Genomic DNA, 21622 nt, shown 5'->3' with positions numbered 1-21622 from the left:
AACAGAGATGGTGATTTTAGAGAGAATGAGATCGAGGCCCCCGCTGAGCAGAAAATAGCTCACCATCTCTGTGTGTGAGATAACAACAAATAGGAGGCTTCTGTAAATGTCAGCCTGTAGGCGGGCGTGATGGGAGGTGTGCCATGGGGTAAATGAGAGACTTTAGCTGGAGAAAACCTTGTGATATCGACTGTAATGGGACAGCTTAGATGATACCTGGAGAAAAATGGAGGCTTCCAGCTGAGATAATTACATGTGATTGAGAACACAAGCAATTTTCATAACCATCTTAAAAACTTGAAACTGAGTCCAAGTCATTTAGGGTGAACATGAGAAAATTGACATTTGGTGCAAGTGGAGACATCTTTTGTGAATTACATTACAGTGTCAAAAAAGAAATCTGTGCTTTTGACATCAGATCAGTGATTACTCTGAGGGCAAAGGTTTGCTTTATTGCCTTATAGTCAATTAAAAACACCAATATCCAGTGGTGGAATGTAACTACATACATTTACACAAGTAATGTACTTAAGTACAATTCCAAGTTACTCGTACTTGAGTATTTTCATTTTATGCTACTTCGTACTTCTACTCCACCACATTTATTTGACAACTTTAGTTACTTTTCAGATTAAAATTTTACATAAAATAACATAATGATGATTTTATAAATTACATCTTTGTTAAAGATTAAACCAGTGGTTCACAAACTTTTTGTCTTGTGACTTCTTACAAAAAAATCTGTGTGTCCCTACTAGGGGTGTGCCCAAGTATAAATACGTTATTCGGCAAAGTACAAATAGTGGGTTTGTTTTATACAAATATTTTAAAAATTATTTGTTTTTGGGAAGAAAAAAAAAACATGTTAAATACCAGCGCACAGGTTGGTTACATCACTATCTCAGTCTCTCTCCTCTGCTCCGCTGTTACATCAATCAGCAGATTTCAATGAGGGGAGTCACATCCACCTGCTGCATGACGCACATTTCCTAATTTGGACATCACTCCCGGAGTTGGGGGTGTTCCCCAGAGATAAAGCTGAACTACTGACACAAATAAAGTGCTCCCAAGGGAACACTTCATGAACACTTATTGTAACAATAATAAAAACAAAAACAGGATTTTTAAACCTCTTTCCACTTTTATTTGAATACAAATACAAATACAAATAATTTTGCTGCCTCAACAAATACAAATACTGGGCTCTCTGCACATCCCTAGTCCCTACAGTATGTCTCCTTGTCATGTTTCACATGTCAGAGTTGCTAGTAGTAGGGATGTGCAGAGGGCCCTGTATTTGTATTCAGGTACACCTTTAGCTAGTAGTTCCACCAAAGAGACATTTCCTCTGACATAGTTTCAGATAAATAATTGTTTGAGGTAAAACTCTCCAATATTTCATAATAACGCAAAGATTCAAGAAAAGTTCTGAAAAATGAATGAATGAATATTTATGTAGCAGATTTATCTTCTTCCCTACCTAATTTATCATCTCACAACCCTTCATATTTATCTTGTGACCCTTAAAAAACAGTTCAAACTAGCTCCCCCTAGCTACTAGCTACAATACAAAACTTTCACTTTAGTGCTTTAAGTATATTTAGCTGGTAATACTTCTATATTTTACTTAGGTAGGATTTTAAATGCAGGACTTTTACTTGTAATTAAATATTTTTACACTGAGGTAAAAAACAAAACAACTATTTTCTTTTGAAAAAGAAAATCTTAGTTCAAGAAACTTTCAGCCTCATTTTGTGGGCTTCATCAGCAGATGGAGTTGTTAAGTGTTAAGTTGTTAACTCTCACAAAATGTGGTTGAAAGTTGTGCTGAATTTTCTTCCTTTCAGTCCCAATTTTTATCTCACCAAGCTGGCATACGCTATGTAGCGGCAAATCTGATAACTATACCCTACTCCTGTACTATGAATGGCTTCCAGGAAGTTTTGGGTCCCTCATGTATAATGAGCTTTTCTTTTTTGTTGGCTAGCTGACTTGGATATTGGCAGCAGCGGTTCCAGATGAGAAAAAAAAAACCTGACCACCACCTCTCTTGGCTCAGCCAGTGCATGTGACCATTATTAAAACATAACAACAACTGTTGGACTTCTGTGACAGCACTAATCAAGTTTTTGGGTTGAACACAAGAGATTCCTGCTGTTTACAATGACACGCTTGTCAGAAATGTCTGACTGAAAGACGCTGGAGGTGGTTCTTTAACAGAATGTTTCTACACGGTGTTCTCAGTGAATTCCTGCGTAGCGCCACTCTTGATGGCTGTCACCTTTCTCTAATTGACTGAATCTTTGAACAGGAAAACAGATCGAAGAGGGCGGATGTAAGATAAAGGACAGCAGACTGACAGAGGAAGGTAGAAGTCAGCGAAAAGTAAAAGACAGAAGTTCTTTGGGTCTGCAGAGAATATTTATCAGATTGCTCTACAGTCTCACAGCCGTGGTTTAAGAGCACCTTGACTCTTTCCAACCTTTCCTTCTTAATAGAAGATAACACAGGTCTAATCTCTAATGGAAAATAACAGTCCCTGGAGAAACAGAGCTAATCTGTGACAGAGAAATAACAGCAATGGAGGACAACTTTTTAAACATGACTGCCTGCAGACGATGGGTACTTTTAAAGGATTATCCTCACACTCATCGCCTTCTCTACTCCCAAAAAATTTCAAACTTCTCCTCTCTGTCTGCCTCCCCACAGAGAAGCTAGTGTTCATTCTGATACATATCAGTTATCACGGCTGAGCCACCTTACAGCCTCGCTACCCCAAAATAAATTGATTTTCTACAAACATTTTTCAGGTTCACCTCAGTCTGCTCTTATCAGGCAGGTGGAGAGCTGTGAGGAAGAGGTGCAGGTCTTCAACACGGCAGAATCCAGACAACCTCAGCTATTAATTAAGTTCTTTTGTTTCCAACCCTGCCGGCTTCAAATCCCTCTGATAAGCAGGTAAAGACCTAAATCTGATGGAGAATAAGGACATAGATCATTTGGATTTGATACTCTGTTGATTAAAATCTTCAGCATTATGCAGAAGAGAATCCATAAATAAAATCTGTACACACCACATGTTTACTGATGTTCAACGTCCATTTTTTCTTGCACCCTCCTGCACATGTGTTTGCAGCTTAATAAGCTACTACTAGCCACTATTGCAGTGTTGCTAAAATGTATTTTGTTGCGCTAATTATCTTTCAACAACTGACAACTTTCAGTCGTACAAAGTCCTCTCCAGAAACATAACAGCATCGATCATTTGGTCAAACAATAATATTTATCCCTTCAAGCAAGAGGCAGTTATAGCGAAGTCCTATTAAATGCACAATTTGGGAAAGTAAACATGTGGGTCCACCCACCAGAATGGAAACCTGCTATCACTCTCAAATAGACTGACAGGTTTTTTAATACCAGACCAACACAAGTCAGCAACTAAATCTAAGTCATTCATGTTTTCTGGTTAACAGTTTGTTTACGTCAGTAATATTTATGAACACATACAGTATTTTTCATACATATATGTTATCAATCTATCTGTAATTTTTTCATCCTGTTTTTCTATACTGTAATTTTGCTTTCTTGGTCTATTTCTGCACACACAACATCTGTTGCATGTCTGTCCTTAAGCGGGATCCCTCCTTTGTTGATCTTCCTGAGGTCTCTTACATTTTTTTCAGGTTTTTTTGGGGAAGTTTTCCGTTATTCAAATTGAGGATATTGTGTTGCTCTACAGATTGTAGAGTCCCCTGAGGCAAATTTGTGATGAGTGGTAATGGGCTATAAAAAAAAAATTGACTTGACTTGATGCAAAGAGACCTATAGTTGTAGTTTTTGTAAAGAAATACTGAGTTGGCCTTTAAGATTAGTAGTCTAATATTGTGAGGGACTAAAAAAAATCTATCTAATCTAGCTTCTATTTACTCTATGCATTGCCTCTGTGCACTGCCTGTTGGCAACTACATATGTCCTATCAAAGCTGAACTTAGCTTTATGGCTTGTGTTGTATCAACTCTCTGATGTATGTCTGCTAAATGAAATTGTAAAATTGTAACATTATAACATTGTAAGGGGAACATATTTTTGAACACTAATTGATTGTAATGAGCTGTTCGTGTCAAATGCCTGATTTTCTCAATTAAAAAGCCAACATATGAATGAAATGAAGTGCGATTATCATCAGAGGAATGAATGAGGAATGACAGGGAGTGATAGTGGACTGACTCTGCTCGCTCCTAAATGTTGTAGGTGGGCAGAATTACCTTCTGAATCCAAACAGTGAGAAACATCTCCACAGCTGCTCAGATTATAAACTACAGGTGTGCTGGATAATTAACAGCAGCTTGCTATGAGAGAGGAGATATTTTCCCTCCAGCAGAGCGTCATGACAAAACATCCTAAGCTTCAAGCTGAAACAGAGAGAGGCGCCACAGTTTCTCTGTGTGCTGTATAATGAGATGAGCTCCTCTACATCTCCTCCCGTCATCTCCCTGGACCACAGCCAACAGGATGTTGTCATAAAATAAAATCAGCTCTCCTAAGTGTTCTCTGTGAGACATAATTGTGACCTTTGACCTCACGCCGCTTACAGGCAGAAGTGAGGTAGCTGTGAAGAAGTATTAGAGTATGTTGGAACGTTGGAAGATGTGAGATTTAACAGATAATACTTCTATACAAGCAGATGCATGTTATGATGAATGGAGTCTGATGATATCTGGACATGATAACAGAGGTCTGGGTGCTGTTTAGGGCTAAAGCCTCACGCTGCCATTCATGCAAGGGGCTGAGAAAATATACTACCAACTCTCATATAACAGAGCTCTAAAGAGGTCAAATGATATGTGCAGAAATTATAGATGTCTTGACAGACATAAATGTAAAAGTGAATTAAAGTAGATCTTAATCTGAGAGTCTGATTCAGGGATGTTGACCTTATTACAGCTCCAGTGCTTAATGCTGAATATTTAAAAACCTGCTGTCTCAGTGAGTTCAGTTATTCAGCTTAACTCAAAGCGTTCATGAGTTGTCTTCCCAGTAGATGTTAATCTTTGAATTATAATTTCTTTTATTTGAACGCACATTATGAGTCAAACCTGTGAACGAGGAGTTCTCTGGGTTCCTCGCTGACGAGAGGCTCGACTTCTTCCTGCTGAGTAAACAACATCATCACCTGCATCATATGATGACCAGAGCGAGATGGATGGAGGACACACAGAAAGAGAAAGAAAAACAGATGGCTAAAAGAGTGATGGTGTAGGGGAAATAAAGACAGAAAAGGTGGTCTGTGACACACAACCGTGAGTCAAAAGTTTAGATCCAGGTGTGAACCATTGAAAGTTCATACTTGATCTGGGAAATAGTAGTTGATAAAACAATCTCACCTCAAGGTCCGTTTAGTTGCCATTTCTAGAGCTTTGGATCATATCACATGATCTTCATCAGCAGGTGGAGATTGTAAAGTTTCTTGTGAATAAAGGAACAAGGACTGCAAGTTAAAGTGACATTGAATTACAAAGAAACTGGAGTATTGGTAATTTACAGAAGCTCAGAGACCATAAGCGTCATCATTTTTATGTTTTGTGTTCTTGTTATCACATAATAATAATTTTGCAATCTTGGCATAACAAGCTTTGTTTTCACATGATCACAAAACAGTTATTTCTATTTTTAACTGTTCATGCACACAATCAGTCACCTTCTGATTATTATACAGTATGGAGATAATATCTGATGTCATTAATTGCTTGTACATGACTACAACATCATGATCGTCCACATTTTTATCTCAGTGTGATAAGAAGACAATTAAGGATGTGTCGAGATCACAACATAATTATTTCTTCACAACCAGGAAAAAAAAGCTTCCAAAACTGTCCTGCCTCGCCGTCTCAGCCGTTCTCGTAAACATGCAGACCTGTCCTGCTAAAACTCTCCCTTCCATCATATGAACAACCACGTTTACAGCTGAATCCAGCAGCCATTACAGCTTTTACAGCTGCAGTTTACATGGCTGTGCATCAATCTGCTGTAATGAAAGGAAGAGGAAGAATGATGATGGAGCTTTCTGATGTCGGCAGTGTTCAGCCTTTCTATTCCTCTCTTCATTATTGTGAACATCAGGCTTCTTTGTTTTCTGTTAATATGGTAAATGGGCTGCATTTACATAGCGCCTTTCTAGTCTTCCGACTACTCAAAGTGCTTTACACTACATGCCAAAATTCACCCATTCACACACATTCATACACTGATGGCAGAGGCTGCCATGCGAGGTGCCAACCTGCTCATCTAATCACTCACACACTGGGTGGCACAGCCTTCGGGAACAATTTGGGGTTCAGTATCATGTCCAAGACAAGATAAGGACACTTTGACATGCAGACTGGAGGAGCCGGGGATTGAACCGCCGATCTTCCAATTAGTGGACGACCCGCTCTAAGCCACAGCCACCTCTTAAAATGACCTAATATAACTTAAAGATTGAGCTGATGTCTCCCATTCAGTTGGCACATAAGTCTACACCCAATCACACCAAGTAAAGTGTCTTGCACTTACCTTGTGATACACTGAAAGACAGTAATGGAGGCAGTGAGGAAGACCTAATATGTTCGGCCTTATAGAAAAAGAGAAAGTTATTAATTCTCCATCAGCCTGCTTCATGTTGTCTGCCGTCATCTCACCCTGCTGCAAACTGATCCAGTATGCAGCTGGTGCTTGTTCTTACTGGACTTTTATTATCTTTTACTTTGCAGACACTTTTTAAAGTTTTTTTATAAAACACACATTTACTTAACAGTCACATACTGTGTATCTTGTGAAATCTCTTAAAAGCTACTTGGTAAAGACTGTCATTGTTAAAAGGGACCTATCATGCAAATTATTGGGCTCTACTGGAATATCTTTGCATGATTTACATTTCAAAAAACTCCTTATTTATCTTATATCGGACCTTTATGCAGCCCTTGAATTCAGCCTCTGTCTAAAACAAGCCATTTTAGCTCCTGTCTCTTTAAGGCCCGCCTCCTGATGAGCCCTCTCTGCTCTGATTGGTTAGTTGATTAGTGATTGCAGTAGACTACATCTGGAGGCCATGTAAACAAACAGTATTAGCATGATTTCATTTCGTTGTCTGGTTATTTACTCGAAATGGAAACTTCTCCAATACATCCATACAGCATGAATCCAATCCGAAATATGTGAGTAGACAATGCGAACAACAATCAGATGGCCGTTTGTGGGCATGCGCCAACAATCTGACGTTATCTCAAGGAGGAAGTACAGGTAACCTTGACAATGATGCGTTCAGTGCAGGCTGAAGCCCTGGCTTTTCACTTGCAGGGAACATTTCCACATGCATTTACCTCAAGTTTTGGACCTTTGACCATGTTTAACGTAGACATCCGACACCGTTACAATATAAAAATAACATAAAATCACTTAAATCACACAAAAAGCAGGACATGTCCCCTTTAAGACCTATATCATACACTGTCAAAGATTATGTTTGGAATACCTTATAGTCATTTCATCATTAACAATCACACTATATGTAGTACAAGTATGTAGCTACATATATGAAGGATTTATCAAACACAAAAACTAAAGTTGATAACACTGTTTGTTTCCTTGAAGTATTCCTCAGTAGCAGCAGAGAATAGTAGAGTTTTCACCAATGACACCGGAAAGGCAGAAGGAGGAAATTATAAGTGTCCCCCAATGACCAATTACAGTTCTTGCAGGGTTCTTCTCTCCACCTCAACACTTAAATGTAACCCTCAATGGACCTACGCAGACAGCACACACATCTACAATGTACTCATACCACAGTGTACCGATGCAAAAGGCTGCATTAGTGGGAGGATGTTGTTTCAGGTACTCGTGAGACAATATGATACTCCAGAAAGAAAAAAAAGTAAAGAAGAAAAACTATGTAGATAACCTCAGTAACCGTCTCCTGAATGTAAAACACTGTTATTTGCATAATAGTTCTTTGTAGTATCTTCTGGTTTTATGCAGTTATATTTGTGTTGCTTAATTTTTTTTATTGTTTTTACATTTTATCTCTCAGTTTTTCCTATAATTTCTCCTTTTATTAGTAATATAAGTTATACATTGATAGATAATCCTTTTTATCTTCTTGTATACTTTGCATATTGTGTATGTGACAATTAAAACCTTACCATAAAGTACAGAGCTAGAAAATCCTTTTTGAGAGATTTATTATTGTTAAGGCTTAGCATACACCAAAATACTGAACTGTTATTTATATCACTATGAGACAGGAATTTGCAACCCTTGAAAGTTATCATGTCAGCAATCATTTTATCTTTCAGTCCAAGGACTGCAAGGTAAATATTATAAATATGCAGAACACACTACAATATGCACTTGCAAGCATTTGATATGCAGTGCCCTTCTGGATGATGTTGCATTGCTTTGTGTCTCTGCTGCACCAACGCTGTGGCCTTATTGAAATGAACGAGGGGGCTGTGTTTTTCTTTCTGAACACACCCTTGTGGAATTAAAGAAAATCTTTTGCCGTTCTGCAGCTTCCCCCCTGAATAAAAAAGGACCAAATGAATATGAAAAACTGAGTTACATGACTTTATATGAAACCCTGCGAGCCTGATGAAGGCTATCTAAGCTGAAAAGTGTTAATTTAACACATCAAAGATTTGTCCGGCGACTCTCGAAGAATAGCTTTGCATTCAGAGTCTACAGTGATGAACGTCAGGATTCATTGTGGCTGTTTTATATTCAAGCTTCGCAGCTCAACAGGGCTGAAGCTCATTGGCTGACAGCAGAGAAGAGTTGGACCTGAATCCCATTGGGATTTATCATCCTAATTAAACATATTAACTGTATACTGCACTGCCTGAAGATAAGACTGAATCTTTATCACATTTCAGATCCAACTGGCCGTAGAGATTTGTTGATCCTTATGATGTTGGAACTTCCTTCACAGTCTTTGATTCTGTCTCACTGATGATGCTGAAGATGTCAGTCATCAGCCTCACATCTCGTCTCTGATCATAACCAGTAAGAGGAGACTTAAATGAAGGGATCACTGATCTGAAGTGTTCGAAACGGCTTGTAACCTCCCGGGTATGAGTGTTTAAACAGACAGAGAGGCTAAGTTGCGCATCACAGAGAATCACTCTGACATCTTTTACTCCTGAACGCTTCACAGCTTTACATATTTTCCTTCATCTCTTTCTCTGCAGAAAGATGCAAGTTAACAGTCATGACAAGTGTCAGGACTGAAGGAAGCGTATCCTCCTACAATAGGGTTTGAAGGAGCAAATATAAAAGATGTAAATGTATGTAAATTGTTCTCGTTGTTGAGGGGGAAGTCTTCTCTGTGTGTCAGCGAACTCCCGTAACTGTATAAAAATTAGATCTCTGAAAAATTACAGCAAAGAAGAACTCATCCATTGTCTGAATAAAATGAACTGGTCCCTTGTATTGCATTGTACTGACAAGGATAAAACATGGTGTTTTTTTAAATGTATCTTTTTAGAAGCTATAGACAAACTGGCCCCATTAACAGAGGTAAGAATAAAACAGAGGACTGAGCCTTGGATGAATGGTGATATTCAGGAGGCTATTAAGAAGAGAAATAAACAATATTTTAAATGCAGGAAAACAGGAATGATCAGAGTTGGGCAGAATAGAGGAAGTTAAGGGATAGAGTGAGAAGATTAATGGATAGTACTAAAAAGGATTATTTAAATGAGAAGATTGTCGAACATAGGAATGACTCAGGTAAGCAATGGAAATCTCTCAAGCAGCTTGGCTACAGTAAAAAAGGCTGAGAACACAAAAACCAATAACATTAGTTTAAAACACTGAGGACAGGTTTACTACAGATAAAAAGGAGGTGGTGGACAGTCTCAATAATTATTTTACATCAGTTGCCAGCAGGCTAGTGGAAAAGCTATCAGGCCAGACAGGATAATACGGGGAGAGTCATGTCCATCAGTACTCCTCTCAGCAAGGGGTTCAAGCAGATGGCTTCTCCTTGCTGAGGGGGCTTTGAAATAATGTTGATATATTGATGCATTTATCTCTGTACTGAGTTTTTAATTGGTCTATTAACTGAGTGGTGAGTAGAGCAAGGCATTGTCCAACTGAGGTTGTGACTGATGTTGTTAATACTGTGAGTGTATTGTATTATTGTTTTGATTAATGTTTCTTGCCATGTCAGATCTGCCGTCTTAACCCCCACCCCCCTCCATCCCCAAAGGGACCCCAATGGAAATAAACCTCTGGGCTTTATTGTGTTATCCTGACTTTTCCTTTTATGTAATCACTCAATGCCACGGCAGAGCTGGTGTTTTTAAAATGAAATTGTCAAATAAAATCAATCAATCAATCAATCAACTTAATTTAACAAAGAAACCAACAAGCTCGGTAGTTTCATTTAATTAAAAACAAATCTCACTTCAATATGTGTGAATTTTCTTTGATTTTGTTGTAGAGACACGTGTCAGTTTTCCGCAGGAGCCTTTCAAACATGTAAATTTACATAGAATTTGTTCACAAGCTTCAGCTGCACAATTAGAGTGTCTCTCATTTGATGAGTGATTTGTAGGGCAGGAAATACGGTGGCTGACTGCAACTTAAGAAAACACAAGCAAATAGACAAAACACAAGCAAATTAAGAAAACATCCTCATCAATTTGATGTGCAACATCGAAAAGAGATCTACTTCAAACAATATTCAAAAACTTCACTCTTATACAGTGTAGTGTCCCCAAAATCACTTCACACATCAATGGTCTCCTGTTGGTTATACTACAACACTACACACTACTACACAAAAAAAGGTTTAGTGGTTATTGAATATTGTTTGATGTATCTCTTTTCATTGTTGCACTTTTTAGATGGTTCCTGCACACTTGTCTCACAGAAAGCTGTTCATACAGTAGAGACCAGTGTTATTTGTCCAGCCTGGAGGACGGCTTGTTTTGGTGAGAATGAGGTTGTAGCTCGTTATCTACCTTACTGCGGAAGGAAAGAGGTGTCATTTGTGTTTTAACAGCGTTTCGCTTATGAGTTATTGACGTGTTCATTACCCTTAAGTGTCCTCTGGAAACACTTCGGTTGTTGCTTCTGTAATCTGTTGTTTTGTGGTATTTGCAGCACGTTTTCTAAATGCTGAGCATGTGTTGTCAGATCAATGATGTTTTGACTGATGATTAATGATTTGCTTGTGTTTTCTTTAATTGCAGTGTGTACCATAAGGAAATCCTCCGGCTAAAATGAACAACATAATCTTTTGAAAAAAATCATCATTATTTATTTCATTATTATCATCAAATCATTTTGCTGATAACCAAACAACCAGAATAAAATCTGTATATTTTTATGGCATGTCACTTACAACATTCACCAACAATACAGTTACACTGATAACGCTTCAACTTTAAACCAGTGCATTGTCAGAGAGAAACTACACCACTGTCACTCCAAATATTCACTCCTAAAGGTTAAGGCTGGCATTATTCTACATTATTTTTATTGTTCACAAATGAATGTCTTAATCCATCTCTCAATACTTTGCAACTTCACTATCCTGTCTGTGGCTCTCAGCCCCAGGCCATTGTTTCCCACAGAAGGCGTTAATCTTTAAAAATGGCTCACTAATATATAGTTTGTTTGTATTTTTTTAAGAATGAGGAATTTCCTCAAACAGCTGGGCACTGTACTTCTTAGCAAATGTTACTCAAACAGGAGTTAATAGTGCATTTGTTAGGGATGATGTCGATTAATCAGGTGTCGATTAATACTCATACTTATTTGCTGTATGTGACTCAAAATAAAGAACAGTGGCCATGTTCATGGTATTGACAGAACATCACCCAGTGCAGTGTGGCTCATTGATGGGCTTTGGGAACAGTGGAGGTCTATGACACAGAGGAAGCTACAGACGATACTTGCTAGTGGGAGCAATTCATTGTTTATATTAGTCTTTTCACAGGATATGATTATAATAAGGACATTGCAGAATATCACCAGCCTTAAGGTCTGATTTTCCAACTTCGGTGATTCATGACTTTGCGGCATCAATAGCAAGCCACCTGAGAGGGACCTGGCTGCAGCAACATGGCGGACGTCAACCACGATGGTCTTCTGTAAACAGGAATTTAAGTGATAACAACAGGCGGAAGTGGTTCTTTGCGGTTTTCGTTAGGCAGGTAAGTGTGTGAGGAGAATAAGAAAATAGTGCCATAATCTGTCACAACTTTAACAAGAAGAAAAAGACAACAGCACTGGTGTTAGTGAATGCATGTTGGAGGGTCTGCAAAGAGATACCTGCAACAGTTAAAGTGCCAAGTTGAACTTTTTATACTTTTATTAGGTTTTGAAACTGCCATTTTCCGTAATTTTTTGTGCTCCTGAGTGAAAATGTAGCATAGCTTTAGTTGGAATTAAGGAAGGCTCAAGCCATAGCAGCTATTGGTTAGCTACAGCTAATGTAGCTAGCGCTAACTGTAACATTGTGGTTAACATCCAAACATCAAACATCCCATCTGTTAAAATTAGGTGGGTATAATATATCAAATATCTTAAATAAATCACATAAGATACTTTGGTTGTTTCAAGTAAAGACTTAAAATGAACCAGAGATGATGGGGAAATGCAGAAAGAATCCCCCCGGCTTGAGTTGTTGTTAGTAACTTTTTCAAATTAAGTTTGAAAACAAGTTGGAAGAAAAACGTAATTCCAAAAAAGATGACTGTTTCCTGCTGTTGATGTCACATGACCTTCTGTACACACATCATGTGTTGACGTTGTCCGCCATGTTGCTGCAGCCACGTTCTCTTGAGCCACCAAAAGAGTCCAAAATGGCACTATGGTAGCTTTTTAGCTGTGTCGCGCCATCCACTTAAATCTTCTCTGTCTGAGTATAAACTGCTCCCCAAAAAAGAAATAGTTTGCAGACAGTTATAAGACAAGTGTCGATAGTACAAGTACGTGTGAATTTATTGTTCTGTTAGAAATCGAGCTAACAAGCTTTCTAACTGATGGTAAGCTAGTAGTTAGCAAGCTTGGTTACCTCAGAGAGCTTTTCTTTCTTCTTCAATAAAACTCTTGATTGAATGAAATGTACAATCCTGAAAACAAAACACCAGGGGGAACAAACTGCACAGTACAGAGAAAAAGAAACTCACCAAACCCTGCAAGAACTGTAGTCAGGACATCACTAAATCTCTGGTACGATGTGGATGAATTTTGTTGTGCTAATTTCTGATGTGACCAGGCCTTTATCCTTTAAATGTGAGGTTAACCAAAATGTCCAGAATACAGAAGCCAATAAATAGGCTCAAATGTTGCCTGAAAATGGTTCGACAAAATGAAAAAGGTTGCTCATAGTGACACTAGACTGAGACTGAAGGTCAAATGTCTATACATCAGTGACTTGCTGCTAACTTGCTGATGTATTCTCAGTGGATTTTGTACTATCAGAAAAATGTTCTTATCTGGGTCTTGATAAACATTTTATTTTGCTGTATTCATATGCAGTGTCCTCCAGCTGTGCTCAGTATGCAAGATTATCTGGCTGTCAAGGTTACCTGTTGATTTCTACTTAGCAATCAAGTGCTGCACTGCAGTCGGTTCTGCAGGATGGAGGACAGTCACTTCTTCTTCTTCAACAAAGAATGAACTCTCTGGGAAAAAGGATGTGGCAGCAACAAATGTGTGGCCTCAGCTGTTGCACGATGAAATAAAAAGAAAAACACACAAACAAAGTGATGAATACGGGTATACACTTTGTAGTTTTAGCAACTTTTGTCATAAAAATCCCATCTATGCTTTGGATTCTCTCAGAGAGACAGCAGTGTGTGTTTAATAAACAGCTGCTGTCAATCCTCTCTCAGCTTCTCATCCTCCCTCTATCAGCAGTACTCTTTACACATGAGCTGAATTATCACACGGAGGGATTTGCTTCATTTTCAAGTGTTAATATCAGAATGTGTTTTCATTACACCCATGTCTGCTTGACACCGTCTCGGATTATCTCCATCTCTCATTCCGATCATCTCTCTGCTTCCCATCTAGTCACAATCCACCTGTCAGACCGAAGCAGATTAGCATTTCAAAAACACATTAACTGTCTCTGCGTGCAGTGAACAAGGTGACAGACGGTCTCACCGTTATAGAGTCTGTGCTGCTGTCAGTGTTAAAAGCTTTACTGTTAAGAGACATTTTTAAAGAGCCGGTAGACGAAGCTCCCAGCAGGCGGCATACAGCAGGGAGGAGAAAACTTTTATAATAGCGTGAAAGACTTGTACAAGCTTTATCTGGGAAATTTACAAAAGCTAAAAACATTCAGTGCTCATGGATGCATTTTTGCTCCCTGGTTTTGTTGTATTTTATGTTTTTGATGGAAAGAAAGAAGTGAAAAGAGAAGAAAAAAGAAAAAGAAAGGTTGAAAAAAAAATTAAAATAAAGCAGAAAAATCCATCCCTACTGTGTAAAGGTCTCTAAATCACTTGTCCAGTTGGTGCCAGACTGCTGTGTACCATTTCTGAAACAGGATTAAATGTGCTATGTGCTTGTGGCGATGTGCGTGATTGGAGTGAGTAAAACTATGTTGGCTTTGAGGATGTCGCTTGTTAACACCGAAATTCTGTGGTGGCACAATGTTGCTGGGAGAAAAATCACTGATGAAAATGTTTAATTCATGTTATGACTGGAGTTAGAAAATAATCAAAAAATGTCCTGCTATTTGGTGGACACATGCCAGCTGCAAGGACTCAGTACTTGAAAATTTTGTGTAAAGTTTAAAACTGGTACACTGGTTTCCCTTAAACAGGGATTTGAGATTTTACAGCCTCTAGGGAGTGCATACTGTTATTCCACCAAAACACAGTGTACAACAAAAAAAAATTTATTCCACATGAACAAATCAACAAACACTACCTTTTACAGAGTTACTCTTCCTGAGCGCCTAATTATGGGTCAAGCATTTCCATTTCCAATTGAGCAAACATCCATTCATCATCCTCATAAAAAAGTGCATCAGCAAAATGACTCCAGTCATGATTGCAAGCACCCTGATTCACTGGAATAAAGTTGTGTTTGAAAACTCTAAGTCAACCCATAAAAACAGAGTTTAAAACCTTTCAATATGACAGAGTGACATTAGCAAGAGATTGTTGTAGACGTTACTTCCACATTTTCATTTTTTAATATTTACAATTTCTGAAACAAGTATATCAACACCTTATAAGTCCAGCAATGTTGGCTGTTTGTGTACGTATATACACTATAAACAGTGCTTTCCGTATTCTGCGGAGCCACAGCCTTTAGCGAAATGTCTTTGCGGCTCTCAAGTCCTGAGGTGTAGCAGGACACCTCTGCCTGCCTCCTCAGCTTCAAACACCACCAACTCATCGGATCGTCATGTCTCCGGTTAAATAAAATACTCCTTTGGGTTTTCACTGGAGGTGTTCTGGGAGTCAGCCTGGGTGTTGAAAGTAAAATCTTGGCTGTCCTCCTGTTTGACTCCCTTCACTTCCTTGTTCCGATAAGTCTCTTTTCTCCGGTAGAGGAACCTGGCAGTTATCGCCAGGCCGGTCACAATCACGAAGATGACCACAGCGATGACACCTGCAAGGCAGAAGACATTAACTCTGATGTATTTCAGACGTTTTGAGAAATATATGTTTGCTTTCTTTCGTCAAAGGAGAAGACTGATATCAATTTAATCTCTGTGAGATCAGTGCAGGTAGATTAGTGATGTGCTTAGCGTAGCTTAGCATAAATACTGGAGGCTAGCCAAGAGCCATAAAAAGTGCTTTCCAACAACTAAAGCTCACATTTTTATGTTGTATCATGTGAATTTAACAAATAGAGACTGTGAAGTTATTTCTTGACATAGTGACTGCACGCAAGCTAAGAAGCTATGAGCGTTTCACACTTTGCTAACTCTTAATCAAAAGCCAGATTGACTCTCGCATGATTTAGCGGTTGCTAGCTAACAAGATACAACATGAAAACAAAGCTAAGTTTGGAGCTGTGGTAAGGAATTTGTCTACTCATTTGGCAAAGCAAGATATTTTCCCCTGTTTGCAGTCTTTGTGCTTAGCTAGGCTAAACAATGTTCAATCTTCACAGATATAACTCCTGGTAAAACATATTAGTATTTCTTTAAAATGTATATATGTAGATATCACTAAATTAAAAAATGTACATTAAAAACATTAATTAAAATAGCTTCTATGCATAAATGAAACATGAAAATCAAGGTTGTTTCACTTTTAAACACTTTACAAATGACATATAACAGACAACCACTTTCCAATGTTTACTATATTGTTTGAATTTTTTGTGTTTTATTTACTCTTATCTTTCGAAGTCATTGTTTTGCTGACATTTCAATACAACATGACGATAAATTTGTTAAGACTTAAACTCGGTTGACTTATGTTTTTGTCAGATTACATTATGGTTGTGTGGTAATGTGTTTTTAAATCATTTTAAACCTCTTTGTGATGGATTGCCTAACATTAGCTAATTTGAAATCTCTGCATGTTGATTTCCATACTGAAAGGAATGGAAACCAAAAACTGTGTATAAGGCAGGAAAAAAAAAAGGTTTGATAAAAGGTTCATGCTAATGTAAAATCTAGCAGTAAAATAGCTTAAATATGCAAAACACTGACTGTCCTATAAACTTATCTGTGAACCGACTAAGCAGAGTCCACATTATCACTACAACAGAGACATTTTGATGTCTGATCATCTCTCTGAATCCTGGAAAGCCTTGTTGCTTTGCTGACATGCTGACTCTCTGTAAAGTAAATCTGCCACAGAGGACTTTGGTCACAGAGCTTTGTGAAACTACTGTGAAGTCGCAGCATGATTTCTCTCCCTCCCCTGGGTTTGTCAGTTCTTCTGCTCTGCAGTCTGGTCGTTCTACTAATCTAACTTTAACACACAGTGAACACAATTTCACACATTTGGACTGGTGCTGAACTCTTCTGTTCAGCACTTTTCATTATCCAGAGACAAGTTTCATTTAATTAGAATTCCAAAATATAGCTGAAATCAATTTCGCACTATATTACTTTGGTTTTAAAACGTCCACACATTTGAAGATAACAGTGTGAAAGTTTCTCCATCAGCTAAGTAATTTCAGCAGAGGTTTAATTAGTTTGGCTGTCCTTTGTGCACTGACACACAGTCTGACCGATTTAATGGGTAGTTTTAAATGACTTTTGACTCTCAGTTTTTCTACCTAAAGTACACATTCATAAGAACCATTCAATCTTCACTTTGAATCAATCTGACCCAACAGAAGAGCAAAAAAATTAATTTACTTTTGATGGAATTTTTTTGCCCATCACATCACCTTTGCTGGCTTTTAGCAGAATACCTCTCATGAATGACATATTTAGTGTAATCTCTGACTTTATCTTTTTTTTTAACACAACACACAGCATGTTCCAGTGCAGTGACAAAATGGTGAAACACTTCAGTACCTCCAATCAGAGCCGAGTCAGTCCTGATGGCATTGACTAAAGGTTCACCTGAACCCACTGAGCCCGACTGGTCTACAGGAGAGAAAGAACGAGGAATAATAGGAGAGGTGACAAGGAGAAAGATATTGAGAAAAGAGGGAAATGAAAAACCAACGTAAGAAGAGATGTGGAGAAGAAAAAGAAGAAAATGTGGGCGAGAAAATAAGAGAAAAGAGGAAAAATAAACAGGTCAGAGTAGGAAGAGACACAAGGGGAGAAATTCAGAGACAAGATCACAGTACCATCATTCACAGCAGACAGGGATTACTACAGTAGGGACTCTATTAAAGCAACATGAAGCTGGAAAAAGAACAAGAACAGAGGAAAGAAATGCCTCTGGAAACTCCCCTCTGTGGTCCAAATTAATTATCTCATAAAGCACATTGTCATTAGTCTCCTCAACAAGGTGTACATACTTAATGAGCTCATTATACAGTGCAAAAAAGCTGCTTCCACCAAGAATAGATACACAAAGAAGAACAGAGGAGGAAAAAAGGAAATAGCATACACTCACACATATCTATGCAGGTGTCATTTTCAGGAGGCATGGTTCAACATCTAATTTTAGCCTTTTAGCAAACCTACTATTAAACATTTACCTTCATGTAATGTTAAAAATGTCATAAATTATTGAGCATTTAGGACAAAAGGCAAAGCAATGACATTTAAGATGAGAGGGCAAAAATATCCCATGAATAACCTTTTTTTTTTTTTTTTTTTTTTTTTTTTACATTTGACACTTTTTAATGACTCCCCTCTGCTGGGAACTACCACAGATGATTCGATGGAGCATACAGCTAGGCAGTTCTTTCCAGTGGATTTCTGGGAAAGAAAAATGGGCCTTTCTTTTTTGCAACCAACTTTACAGTCTTTAACCTTAGAGAGCCCTGGGGAACAAATTCAATGTTGAGGTCCAACCTCCCACTCTGTGTGTACTGTGTGTGTATGTACTGTGCCCTGTCACCTCCAAGTTGCAGTGAACAGAGCAGAATATACATGGAGGCTTCATTACATGCTCAGAGACCAGAGATCAGCAGTACTGTGTGCTGGAATGATTCTCCCTGGCTGCAGGTTTTCTGTGGACAAACTTATTTGGAAATATGCAAGATAAAAACTTAAGTAACTAAGTTCTTACAACTAGATTTTGACATTTAAAGATATGGGAACATTATTAGGTGATAATACAGCACCCATCTTAATTTACGCTGTAGTTAAGTCGTGCAAATTTGTAATTATTAAAACCAATATACACAGTATAAACCAACTGACACACAGTAAACCTGGGACTTTTGGGGCACCAGAGTGTCTTCTTTGCCTGAAGGACGAGAATACATCAGTCTATAACAGACAGCAGTTCAAGAAACTGGCAACCAACACAAACTCCTGCATCAACAAAATCAAATATAAGAAAAATCAGCTGTGAAAGTCAGAGTGGTTGTTGATGATCCATGTGCTGTAGTGACAGATGTAAAAATGCCAGAGCAGAATATTGAACCTAAACAATAAAAATCGTATCCTTATAGTGAATCCTTTCAATTTTTCTTTTTTTACTACGACTACTACTACGTCTGCACTAGAAAGTTGAAAATTGCAAAACCCTGTTCTCCCCTCTCCACATCCACATCACAAACCTCAATCTCCTCACAAACTGTAGAGTTTTTACAATCTTCTAACCCCAAAACTACCAACAACCAGCAGACATTTTCCCACAATACCATCATGTTTGACAGTCATACTAGCACACTTTTTCAAGCTGGACTCCTGCTGTCTTACCGGACAGGTGGTGTGTGTTCTCTGCTGCGTAGGGATTGGCTGAAGCTGAGGAGCCACAGTTGGACTGGACCAGTGGTCCGGTGATGACGACAGGGCTGGTGTCCGGGTGGAGCAGAGCAGCTTTGAGAGGGCTGATGGAGTTAAAGCGGACCACGGACAGACAGCCGGTAAACCCGAGTGACGCCAATCTGGCCAAGTCTGGATCCAACTCATCAGACTCTGAAAAGTAAAGTATGAGACGGAGGTTTTGATCAATTCAACAGAATAAAAAAGAACTTTGCACGGCTTAAAAATTGCTCAGATTCTTCAAATAAGCAACGCCAGATAGTGCAACCATGCAATTCACTTTTCAGACTTCTCTCTTCTCTCCTGTCAGCTCTACAGCTGAAAAAAAGTTTAAATATCTTATAAAGACCAGTTGTCTTGAAAAAAAAAGTTTAATAATCTTATGCAAATGACAAGATTACTTATCTTTAATAAAAGTAAGATTTAATCATCCTCAAATAAGATATTGTGACTTTTTTGGAATTTCCTCTTTAGCTGTGTGTTCTCAGAGGCGAGACAAAAGTGCTCCGGAAGAAGTAATAATTTTCTTTAAACAATTTGAAAGCAATCTAATTTAAGTTAATTAAATTAGAATCATGATTAGAATTGTTTGACATTTTGGGAAATATGCTTATTACTTTCTTTCCAAAAGTTGGATTAGAAGACTGAACATTAGACGTACGGTGAATATGAAGCTATTGACAGAAGCCAGTTAGCTTAACTTAGCATAAAAACTAGAAACAGGGGGAAGTAGCAAGCCTGGCTCTGTCCAAAATTAAGAAAATCCACATTTGAACACCTCTAAAGATCACTAATGAACACATTCTACCTTATTGGTTTAATCTATACAAAAAACACTTGCTGTAGCTTCACAATTACAGTACTGACATGAGAGAGGCTTCGATCTAACTCTATCTAACTCCTGGCAAGAAAGTAAATAAGCAAATTTCCTAAAATATCCTCCATGGAAATCTGCCTCATTCTTTGAGATACATTCATTTGTAGATTGATTCTGAAACAAGCGAAGTTTAACTGAAAGTCTAATTGAAAAGTAAAAATATCTATCATTGAGAGATTCAGTAAGATTTGAAAGCTGAATGCAAAGTGAACACTTTTTAGGATGGTTTATTGCAATGTGGGCACAAGTTAACTAACTGGATGTCTAAAGAAAAGAACTAATACTGCAGAAAAAAGCTAAATTTTCCCCCTTTTGTTTAGAGACAAAACCTTCTTTGCCTGTAAGGTGACTTGTCCTTATAAATCATAAAATACATTGACAGGTTCATCGACTCAGCTGCAACTTTCCCCCGTTATCGTGGGACAATAGTGGAGTGCATTGACTCTAATGACTAGAACTCACACATAACCTCACACACACACACTCCCATTACAGCAGACAGACTGTCAGTGATTCAGCTTCCAGTCCGCGTCCATCACTCCACAAGACAGATGTGCACTCTCGTCCCCTTTCTGTTCATTTTACTGACTTAAATCCCTTCATCATTCACCTCCACTCCTTCACAGCGGTGTAAACAGCAGATGTGAAAGCCAACGTTACCGCTCTAATGAGCTGCATCAGTGTCTGCTCAGATGACTGAGAGGTGACTGTGGTTTTACCAGGACACATCTGCAAGTTGATGAGAGCAGCTGAAGCAGTGTGCAGGCATCAGGAAACATGACTGCAGTCTGAAAGCTCTGCTCAGCTAAAACACGTCACTCCATCAACCTTGCTCCTCCCCTCTCTGTCTCTCTGTATTCCTTCCGGGTCCATTAATTAGGCTGATGGATGACAGGGTCAGCAGGGGACGACAGGAAATCCACTTTCCTGCTGTTCTTCTGATCCTGATCTGACTCTTTGTCTCTTCTGGTTTGACAGAGGGGAGGACCGGTCACGTGCTGACATGACGGGGTTAAAAACACACTGCGCTACACTTTACATCCAATAAGACAAAGGATTGTGGAGAATCTGTATTAGCTACACCATAAGATTTGTAGTGTACATGTTTACCATAGAACTTGGATTTGTTTTATTAGTATTTTTTGTTATTTTGACCAGATGTGGACAGATGTGGGTTTTTTCAAGGCTAAAACCAGTGGCTAACATTTTAAAATAAAGCTGCCAAAACAATTTTCTACTCAATATAAAAGATTTGAACAACTTTTATGCACAAAGACGCAATGGCAAAGCGGACATTTAAATGAATGAGTCACATAAGAGCTAAACGCTTATGGTTACTCCAACTGGACCTCTGTGAAAACAGCAACAAGATC

General features: G+C 38.4%; 1 protein-coding gene across 2 annotated transcripts in view; it reads right to left on the bottom strand.

Moving 5' to 3' along the window:
- Positions 1-14883: 14883 nt before the first annotated feature.
- Positions 14884-21622, bottom strand: part of LOC122993073 (contactin-associated protein-like 4) — a 135141-nt gene continuing 128402 nt past the window's right edge. Inside the window, exons 22-24 of one of the 2 annotated variants that reach the window (XM_044366930.1) lie at positions 19307-19525; positions 17495-17566; positions 14884-15621 (exon numbers count right to left, since the gene is read on the bottom strand). In XM_044366930.1, the coding sequence (XP_044222865.1) occupies positions 15425-15621; positions 17495-17566; positions 19307-19525 (488 nt within the window). In that variant the 3' untranslated portion in view covers positions 14884-15424. The remainder of the gene's footprint in view (positions 15622-17494; positions 17567-19306; positions 19526-21622) is intronic. The other variant, XM_044366931.1, reaches the window with a different exon arrangement.

Source organism: Thunnus albacares, chromosome 12 (assembly GCF_914725855.1).
Source record: "Thunnus albacares chromosome 12, fThuAlb1.1, whole genome shotgun sequence".
NCBI classification, from domain to species: domain Eukaryota; kingdom Metazoa; phylum Chordata; class Actinopteri; order Scombriformes; family Scombridae; genus Thunnus; species Thunnus albacares.
This window is presented reverse-complemented; position numbering and strand designations above follow the sequence as displayed.